Source organism: Cucurbita moschata, unplaced genomic scaffold, assembly GCF_002738365.1.
Source record: "Cucurbita moschata cultivar Rifu unplaced genomic scaffold, Cmos_1.0 Cmo_Scf00073, whole genome shotgun sequence".
In the NCBI taxonomy this organism is placed as follows: domain Eukaryota; kingdom Viridiplantae; phylum Streptophyta; class Magnoliopsida; order Cucurbitales; family Cucurbitaceae; genus Cucurbita; species Cucurbita moschata.
Window position 1 is genome coordinate 224,917 of NW_019268589.1, and position 11,160 is coordinate 236,076.

At 32.5% G+C, this 11,160-nt stretch overlaps 1 protein-coding gene across 1 annotated transcript in view; it reads right to left on the reverse strand.

Annotated features, from left to right (window-relative positions):
• Window positions 1-1,047: 1,047 nt before the first annotated feature.
• LOC111438351 (ABC transporter I family member 10) overlaps window positions 1,048-11,160 on the reverse strand; it is a 16,713-nt gene continuing 6,600 nt past the window's right edge. The window contains exons 3-8 of the mRNA XM_023076256.1: window positions 4,922-5,035; window positions 4,611-4,782; window positions 3,508-3,594; window positions 2,312-2,437; window positions 2,099-2,221; window positions 1,048-1,403 (exon numbers count right to left, since the gene is read on the reverse strand). Of these exons, the coding sequence (XP_022932024.1) occupies window positions 1,191-1,403; window positions 2,099-2,221; window positions 2,312-2,437; window positions 3,508-3,594; window positions 4,611-4,782; window positions 4,922-5,004 (804 nt within the window). The 5' untranslated portion in view covers window positions 5,005-5,035 and the 3' untranslated portion in view covers window positions 1,048-1,190. The remainder of the gene's footprint in view (window positions 1,404-2,098; window positions 2,222-2,311; window positions 2,438-3,507; window positions 3,595-4,610; window positions 4,783-4,921; window positions 5,036-11,160) is intronic.

The window sequence follows — 11,160 nt, forward strand, 5'->3', positions numbered from 1 at the left end:
TTTTTTTTTTTTTTTTTTTTTTTTTTTTTTTTTTTTTTTTTTGTACTACGATTTCTTTCCTCCTTAAAAGCTTTCATCCCTAAAAAAGTCTAGTTCTTAAACAACTTTGGGTAATTGGTCTTTATTTCATCTTCTCATTCTCAGGTTGCTTCAATAGATGATTCTCCCATAATACTTTTGCAGGTGTCATCTCCCTCTTATGCAAAGTCTTTATTTCTCTTGTACAAATTTATGTAGACCTTTCTGCATAACTCAGATCTTCCCTCAAGTGGAATAGATCCAAGTATATAATATGTGATGGGTATGCTATATATCTACATGACATAGAGACATGAAACACATCATGAAATGCAGCCATAGCTGCAGGCAGTATCAAATGGCAAGATAAATAGTGGGTTTAATTTGATACCCCGTTCCAACTATTAGGACTTTGAAGAGATTTTAAGATCTTCAATTTCCCTTCTGACAAATCAAGACACTAAAAATAAGAGAATTTGTAATAGAGATTTTTATGTATTTGGATCTTCAATCATCATTCACTAGATTGTAATCTCGGTTGAGAAGATTATAATAAGAAAAGATCAATACAAATCTCATAAGCTTCCTTGAATGTATATCAACTCATCGAATAGATCATTTGTAAATTTACCTGTAACATGAGTTCCAGTAGACTTCTTCTAACACCACGATGCTAGCCTCGATGTCACACCGCGATGCTAGCTTCAAGGACCTCTTCACTTGGACTTGTAACGGATTTATCACGAGCTCTAAGTCAAACCTGAACTTGTGCTTAAATCAAACCTGATTAATCTTCAGACTCCAAAAAAGCACAAACAGCCAACAAAAAGTATTCAACCAAATCCAGACATATGCTAATAAACTTCAAGAAGCCAAAATATTGTACCGGATAATATTTCATATGATATAATACTTGTCATAAGAAAGCGCATAGTATATCAGAAGGTAATTGCCATAAAGCATATGACGTTACAGCCAATATATAGCGGTTGATATATTCATCAAGGTTAATTAGATGGAAGCAGAAAAGGAGTATAAAAACTTTCTTCATTATGTAATGAAATAATGCAACAACTGAATGATTTTACTATGGAACTAGATGATACAAAACTATATAATGCAATGTTATAATAATGTAACAAGAAAAACATCACTTGAAAGAGAGATGACAGTCACGAATAGTAAATACGCTTGATATAATCTGATTGTTTCGTTTTGATAAAACTTTGGACACTTTCCACATCACCATGCATGATGACTTTCCCGTCTTCCATGTAGATAGCGCCATCAGCATACTCGAGTTCTTCTAAGCGATGGGTCACCCATAATGCTGTAACATCTTCAGAATTGTGCAAAGAATTCCTAACTGCTTTGATCACCCCCATCTGATTTAGAAAAGAAAATGTGGAAAAAGGATAACAAAATAAGAGGATAGATACAACCTCAAAAAAGTAAATGGTTTGTTTAAATTTTATTTTGGTCCAAGGACTTTCCTACATATTTCGTTTTGTCTCCTAAAATTTAAATGGTCTATTTTAGTTTCTCTATCTTTAAAATGTTCTATTTTAGTCTCCATACTACATGAAATTTATTTAGAAACTTGATACCACATTAATTTATCTTTAATAGTTTAACCAGAACTTTATTGTGCATAAAAAGGGCTATTTTAGTCCTTATCATTAATATGTCATAATAATAAGAACTTAAATTTGTTTTGAAACTTTGATGCTACATATGACTTCCAACCCTTGCTCGTGTACGAATTTAAGGATTAAGTAAATGAAGAAAACGTGTGTCTATATCAAGTTTCTAGTAAATAAATTATTATGCTCATGACCTACCCTGCGAATTGCTAGAAAAGTTTCACCTATCTAATCGAGGTTTTAATTAATAATTTTCAACTTAAACCATGAACCAAATTTTGAAGGATATCTCTGAACATTCCAAGCCTATCACATTGGCCGCCTAGGGAGTGGGTGGAGACCAGATTTGTTTGCAATAATCAGCACAGCATGTCAAATTCTACCATTGGGATTATGTGATGGAACATTCACAAATCTACTTGTATGATAGGAAATACCTGATCCTTCTCATCGAGGAATGTGGTCAGTTCATCTAATAGAAGCACTTTACATGCTTCAGCCAAAGCACCAGCAATGGCAACCCTTTGCTTCTGACCACCACTCAGCGTTTGAACGGATCTCTGAGGAACAAGAATTAGGAACTTTCAAACTAACTTCAGCTGTTGTTTATAACTTCCTATTTTGATAAACTACAAAACTATATGACTTGCCTGAAGGTAGCTGGACATGCCAACCGAGCTCAGAGCTTCCAGAACCCTTGATTTAACTTCTTCATTGGTCAGATTTAACTTACCGAGGCCAAATGCAACGTCAGCTTCCACAGTAGGCATCACAACCTGGCAAACAAAAGAATTATTTGCAGCAGATGTTCCTTACAACAATACGAGCAAAAAGAAAGATGATAAACCTGTACAGCTTGTTTGTTTGCAAGAATGCATATGCATGTTTGAAATTCAATAGATTTTCTCAAGCCGGCAACTTTGTGCTTGCTGTTTCTACCATCTTCTAAGGATATATTTTAGGTCAAATTTCAAACCTAGTCCCTGAATTCAGTCGTGTTGATACTAAACTCTCAAAAGCTTCAATTGTATTCCTAAACTTTTTTTTTATTGATTTATTAAGTTCATACCATTATTATTGGTACTAAAATATTAACAATACTTACAATTTGGATAACAAGTTGTAAATGACATGACAAAAGGAAATATGTCAACTAGATAAAATAAGGATAAAGTGGCATAAAATTTTGGTGGGACGGGCAGGCTATATAAAATCAAAAAAAAATTGACCAACCCAAACTTGTTTTGTTCAACTAGTCCACTCTCCCATACTAATTGTTGCCATATCATGTTAAATAATTACTCCATTGAACAGTCAACATTCCCAATCAACATTTAAGTAACAATGTCAACAACAAGAATTAATCAAACACAAATTGACAGTTTAAGATGCAACACCCCCTACTTTTTCAAAGATGAAAGTAATATTGTTGAGTCAGTAATCAGTCATGTATTTCTTACATTCATATCTCATAGTTACAGAGTTCAAACACTACTTTTGTTGTACTTCATCTAACAAAGTCCATTCTTCAAATCAATGGCATTAGGTTTTGATGATGGTTTCACAAATAGAATACAGATGTCCTCTAGAGGATGGATGAGCTGACTATAGCTAGTTAGTAGTAACTAATATAATAACTTTCAATGTGGCTCTGATGCAAAACCAACTACATCAAAATAACCCAACAATTACTTCAAGAGCAAAAGGCACACAGTTAAAACAGAACATATTTACTTACTTAAAAAGAGAAACTGTGCCATAACAGTAAATTCTCTTCCAAGGTGTTAAATTCAGCTATAATTTTATCATATACCAACCGAAGGTTAAAACGATGAAGGAAGGTAACCTGATAGTCGGGGTTTTGGAAGACAAAGCACTTAGGCTTCTTGACGTATACTGCACCAGTTGACGCATTCAAAAGACCAGCCAAGACCTACATAGTGAACACATCGAGGACTTATAACTTGCATCATTTGATCTATTGAACTACAAAAGTATGGTGACATATTAGGGCCCATTTGATAGTGGTGTTAAATTTTGTACTCTTTTGGATACTAAGAAATACGAGTCGTAAATCGCAATACCCAAAGAGTTGTCTCAATGAGAACTTGAAATGTAAGAAGATGCTTTCTAAAGTCGAAGGTTCAAGCCCCAGGCTATAAACATAATGCATAACATCCTTATTATCTCCCAAAGCTTGCATTAGAGTAGATGGAACCTCCACAGAGATTAGTGTTATAGCATATTTGTCAAGTGACTTCACTATATTATGCAAAATACAAGACAGTAAGGATTTTCGGCATGCTTGACAAATCACGTTCAGATCAGAACAATTTTCTAATTTGTTTTCAAAACTGTTAATATGGAATTGGATTACGCTTTTATGGGTTTCTGTTCTTCTCTTTATCAGTTTCTTCCAATTTTCTGCTTCAGTTTGGTAAGAATCTTCTGGTTTGTTTGGAATTTCTTTTCAGCCTCCAAAATCAATTTTCTTCAGATTCCCTTGGCTCCTCCCTCCTTCAATCTCTTTTGCTCGGAGCTCAGCATTCTCGACTTCTATTTCGGTGTTTTGGTAGGATAATTTTTTTTTTCTTTTTTGAGAAATGTTTCAGAATTTTTTGGATAATCCTACTTGGTCGCTTCTTTTTACTCCTTTGGGAAGCTTTCATTCTTTAAGCATTGGTCTCTTTTCATTAATTGAATGAACAAATTTCGTTTGTCATTAAAAAAAAATGTTAGTGCAATGCATAGCGAAGTCACTATTTTCTCTTCTTTTGTTTTTTCTTTTAGATAATAGTTATGAAACATGTATGGACTCAATTTTATTCTAAACAACAGAAAACTTCTTTCAAAGAGGGAAAAAAATGCTCAATCAGGCCTCTGTATCACAATCCAAATCCTTCAAATACAGATTACAGAAAGGGAAACGTGAGTGAATCTGGATTGTACCTTCAAGAGAGTGGATTTTCCACAGCCATTAGGTCCAAGAAGCATCCAAAACTGACCTGACGGAATCCGGAGCGAGCAATCCCTAAGAATAGGCACAATTTTGCCCTGCCGCGTCGTGATCGAGAAGGTGAGGTTACGGCCCTCAATGGCTATATTTTCAGTAAGATTTGCCCTGCATACACACAAACAGACACAAGAATCCAACAAAATAGAACGAGAGCAAATAAACGGAAAGAAAACGACTACAAAAGCAGAAAATGGAATAGAATTGACACAATGAAAGAGAGAGTAAATTAAGAGAGTGATGGAACCTGGAAGGGGAGCCGGAGAAGAGAGGGGGAAGCAGAGGCGGCGAAGTCGGAACGGGATTGAAAATGGAACTCTTCAAAAGCATGCTGCTGCAGAAATGGTGGAGAAGAAATTCACCCAAGAATTGTAATCACCCAAGAATTGTAATCACCCAAGAATTTTGTTGGACTCTCAATGGCAGAAGCTACATTGACAACTCCTACCAACCCAACTCTAACTATAACGGTTGGGTTGGGTTGGATTAGCAGGCAGGGTGGGTTCATTTTTCTGATCTCGAATTAAATCGGTTCGGTTTCGGGTTCGTGGGTAAATCCCTTGGGTTGACCCAAGCCAAATTTAAATATATAGAATATATTAAAATTCACTAAATTTTAATAGGTTTGCCAGAGTGGTCCTATGGCCGGTTGAAGAAAATTCACACTTGGGTTCGAATCCGGGCAAAAATATGTGTTTTTTTTTTCTTTTATATATATATATTTTTAAAAATATTATAAATTTTAGTTTAAATATATTTAAAAAATTCTTCAATGTTCATAAATTATATTCTTTTTTTTCTTTTATATATATATATTTTTAAAATTATTAAAAATTCTTCAATGTTCATAAATTATATTCTTTTTTTTCTTTTATATATATATATTTTTAAAAATATTATAAATTTTAGTTTAAATATATTTAAAAAATTTTTTTCTTTTATATATATATATTTTTAAAAATATTATAAATTTTAGTTTAAATATATTTAAAAAATTCTTCAATGTTCATAAATTATATTCTTTTTTTTCTTTTATATATATATATTTTTAAAATTAAAAAATTCTTCAATGTTCATAAATTATATTCTTTTTTTTCTTTTATATATATATATTTTTAAAAATATTATAAATTTTAGTTTAAATATATTTAAAAAATTTTTTTCTTTTATATATATATATTTTTAAAAATATTATAAATTTTAGTTTAAATATATTTAAAAAACTCTATTATGTACTTTGCTAGTTCAATGTTTATAAATTATATTCTATAGATAAGTAATTCTAAATTTTGATAAAATTGTAATAACCCGAAAATAATAAATAAATAAATTAATTAATTAATTAAATAAAAATATAAATAAATAATAATAATAATAATAATAATAATAAAAAATATAAAAAAAAGAAGAAGACAGCAGCAGCTTGAAGCTGCTGCCATGGAGAAAGGAAGAATGGACAGATGGTTGAAGGGAAAAGAAAGAAAAGAGAGGAAGATGGAGGTGTGGGAGGAAGAAGGGTGGTTTATTTTGTGTTAGTGTTATGGATGGGGGTGGTGGTTGGCTTTGGCAAGGCCGACGAGGAAGCACCAAATAATATCGAAGAAACAGAGGAAGAGGGAAACAGAAAACAGAGAGTATTATAATCCGTGTTTTCCGGCAAAACCTTAAGTTTTTTTTTGGCGTTTGTTGTGACAACGTCCAAACATGAGGATGGGGAGACGATTGTGAAGGCTTTTTAGCCATTGAAGCTCTGAACTAAGCTGATTTAAGCGGTTGTCGCAAAGGTAACAAAAAACCCATATCACCGAACCTTTAAATCTCGATATCTTGGTTCGTATTGTATAATAAGTTATGAAATAGGGCTTGTTAGAAACGTAATAAGGAGATCTATAAATTTGTAGAAAGAATCAGGATGAAATTCGAACCGTGGAAGGAGGATATGGCTTCGGGATATAGTAGGTATTAACAGAAAAGATGGGAAAATTTCAGAAAAACACAAGGAAGAAGAAGAAGCGCGTGCACTACACGCAGGCGCGTGAGGGCCGCGACTGGGCGTGCGACTGGCGCGTGGGACAGACACACCGAGGCGCGTGAAGTGTCAGTTCGGTTCCCGGTTTGTCCCGTTCGATTTGTTTTGACCTGTTCTACCTAGATTGATCTATACTTACCTTGAAAATGGTGAAATATAGGTCTAATTGGAAGGAATTGTGTTGAAATACCCTATTAAATGTACAATCAAGAGAGAAAGGGATTCGAAACCAGGTAAGTAGCGTATCAACCTTTGAACTAGTTCTTAACTTGTTTTACAACATGTGAGTATGTTGTTTACCTGATTAAGAGCTTAATAAGTTATGATGAGGTTTGATGATATTTAGTGCTTATTGTATATTGTGACTGCTTGCCTGTGATGTAAGCGTAATATAAACGATTGTCAGAATGTTCTACGTGTTGATCATGATACATGTATGAAAGCATGCAGCAACTGTGAGTATGTTATGCATGTTAATGGAAAGGTTATGACTCTAGATATGCTTATTGGTGGTTGAGCTATGGCTTATTTACTGAGTATGATAGTCTACTAATTCCCGCGGAGTTCCTGGCCAACGCGCTGTGTGCTAAGTCAGGGAGCATGAGTACTCCTGACCGTTGGTATATGAGATAAACAGGCCGCCAGAGCAATTAGTAGACGGGCCGTATTTGACCGAGAGTGAGTCTTACATACGAGTCCGAAAATTCTAGATAAGCATATCGAGAGAGAGAGTCAGTAACCTAGCTGGAGGTAGCTGAGATACCTCATTAACGAACAGATGACCCTAGTAAGAGAACTAGGAGTCAATGATGAATAAAACCTAAAAACACCTGGAAAGATTAGTTATGAACTCTTGAATGATAAGCTAGCTACTTACTGAGTAATCTAATTACTCATCAAAATTATTATAACTTTTCTTTCCAGATTTAGATGATGCAGGCCAACCGAGGACGAGACCAGCGGACTGAAGACTACTGGGAATCCATGTCTGTGTCTGTTTTGTATATTTATGTTTTCGCTGTCAAGAATTTACTTCGGTTGGTTTAAGTTTAAATAGCATTGGTTTTAAATGTTTTACTGGATGTTTTTTTTTAAATATTTTGAGATTATGATTGGGTATTAGAGTATGTTGTCGTTGATGATGGTAACCCCTGTTAATCGCGTTGACGATGAGCGGGCGTTACAATTTTGTTCTAATATATTTATTTTATATTTGTTGCTAACGTTATTATATTTATAAATTCTAGTTTAAATATATTTAAATATATACCAACCATTCTAAAGTATTTATTTTTTTAGTAATATTATTATATCACAATTTATTTATATATATATATATATATATATATATATATATATATATATATATATATATATATTATTTTAATAATTTAGGCTATTTATCTTTATCCAATCATATCAAGTAAGTAAACATATTTCAACTAAAATATTTTTATATGTTTTTTTTTTGTGTTATATACAATATCAACTAATCATTTTTATTGTTTATTTAATTTCATGATATATCCTTTATGTTTTTCTATTTTAACTCATTTTTAAGAAATGTCCGGCATTGTTTACTTTTATGACATGTTGAACTATATTAATATGTCACAATTTTCACTCGAATTATGTTAATATGTTACAATTTTCGCTCGTTGTTTTTTATTGAATTTTTTTTTTTTAATAATTATGGATTAATTTGTGTTTGTTTGTAAATTTTTAATATATTTTATATAAGATTGTATCCGAATAATTATAAATTGTGGATATATAAAACTTTTAAAAAAAAAATTAACAACCCAACTCGAAAAAAGAGGGTTGGGTTGGGTCGGGTCGTGAAAAGTTTTGGGTTGGGTTGGGTTACCAATCCAACCAACCCGAACTTTTGGGTTGGGTCAAAAAAATCGCTCAACCCAACCCAACCCGAACCATGTACACCCCTAGCAGAACTTAGCCTATACACCTTTTCATTTATTTATAAAATCATCTTAAGATAGAAATATTGTGGTAATATCTCCCAATCGGGAGGGGTAGAAATGTCCATTTTATCTGTGGCTACTCGCCCCTAGCTACATCTAGAGAACGAAAGAAAAAGTGAAGAATATTTTTTTCAAGATAAATACGGCAGATTGGAATATTCTTCATCACAGTCCCACTCCGTTTAATATATATATATATATGCGCTTTTTTTCTATATTAAAAAAATAAATTAATTAATTTTTATGTTTTTTTTTATGATAATATTTGAATTAAAAATCATCCTAAAAATATTTTAAAATCGATGTAATATTAAAATTTGAAAATTTAAATCAATAGAATATATTAATTTATTAATATTTTTATACCATTTTTAATTAAAATAGCTGTTTTTTTTAAGAATAATAAATGAAAAAAAATTCACAGAAAATCTCTGCTCCCTTTCCACAAAAATAAAAGAGAAATTTGGCGATGATGGAAATTGAAATAGGTGGCAGAGATGGAAACGAGAAACGTTTTCCCATCTCCGCCCTGTCCTATTAACATCGGTGCTAGTTAGTACTAAGAAATTTTTATGTTTCTAGTTTTTTTTAGTCTATGCTTCTTAAAAAATAATTTTTTTTTCTTATTAACAAAAATTTTATGTAGAACCGAAAAAGAAAAATCCGTCTGGTTACTAATTTTTCTCAACACGGGCCAAACACGAAACTGGACTCAAGTTTGATCCAAGCTCATCTAAAAATCAACGTTTGACTAAGTCAGATTGGTCTATGTTAATCGTTCATAAGATTAGATATAGTCACCTTATAGCATCGGTTTGAACCAAATTTGGATTGAATCTTCAAACCAATCCATAAATATATCATTCGGACAAGCTAAATATAGATATAAAATACTACTTGAAATCATTAATATATAAACGTATAGTCGTGGAGTTTTCTATTTTGATGTTACCACGTATATTTCTCTTTACATCTTCTCTTTTTTGTTCTTCATGTTCTTCGTTTAAATCGAGTATATGAGTCGTACGATCCGAAAAAATGACATTACAGATAGGAGAGATTTGCCACAATTTTTTAGTACGGAAAGTTCAAAAACCGATTTAAAGAAAATGCAGATTAAAGATTATTTTTACTAACAAGATCTTCATGAATCTTTGTCCGGGTTGAAGTTGGATTCCATGACTACGGTCTAGTGGAAACTCAAGAATCGATAGGCTCTAGAGTTAATCCAGTTGATCTTTTGAAAAACATAGTAGAAACTTAAGGATCAGTAGACTTTAGGGTTGTTCTAGTTAACGTTGTCGGTAAATGTAGTGGAAGCTCAAGAATCGATAGGATCTAGAGTTGATCGAGTTGATGCTATCCATAAACATAGTAAAAACTCAAAGATCAGTAGGCTCTATGGTTGATCTAGTTGACGTTTTCCAAAAATATAGTAGAAGCTCAAAGATTGATAGGCTCTAGAGTTGATCGAGTTGGTGTTGACTAGAAACATGGTGGTTCAACATCATGAAGGAGAAGATCCGCAGCTACCGGCCTGATCCAAAGACTAGCAACCACTTCAACCAAAGGGAAAAGACGTGCAATGACATAGACCACTGACTCTCTTCTTATTTCTTGTTTGGGACACCCAACAAGGATTAACGTTGCATAGTCGGGAATCGAGTGGTAACGGCTAATAGTTAGCCTATTCACTCAATCTTCTTTAAAGGGCTCCCCTTTTTTCATTTCCTTGTTTTGTCCGTTAGGTTCCCCATATTACGAGCGTGGAAAGCCTTCTCCGTTATCTACACAATCTTCCCGTGATCCAATTTCATCAGCCCAGATCACTGAGAGTTTGCCTTCGCAGGTCACTCGTTCCTAAAGACTAGCCTCGGCTCAAATGCCTTTACCACCGAAAATCAAAATCTTTCAACCAAAATCCACCGCAACAAGGAAGGAAGTGATCTTACATCCTTCAAGAATTCTAGGCTAGGAGCCTTGAGCAGTCGAAGTCTAACCCCATCAGAAGAGGACTCAGTCTCCTAATCGAGGTCTACGCCAGAATCGTCTTTAAACTAATCATTTTTATTTACTCTTAAATTTCATGATCTATACTTATATTTTTCTTACTTCAACCCATTCTCAACAAAAGTCGATATTTTAGTTGTTCGGAGTTATAAGACAACGTTGAACTATAATACGTTACCATTTTCGCTCCTTTTATTGATCTTTAAAATCTCGTTTAACAATCGTTTTTGTTGTTTATTTTTATTTTTAAGAAAACGTCCAAATTCATAGTCGAATTTTAAAATTAATTTTAAAAAATTTAATTTTAAAAACCCCAATATATATATAAAAATAAATTCCATTTAATTTTAGAAAAAAATAATTAAAAAATTGGCATTTAAAAATAATTACTAAACTAGTGAGTATTAATAATATATATATATATATATATATATATATATATATATATATATATATATATATATA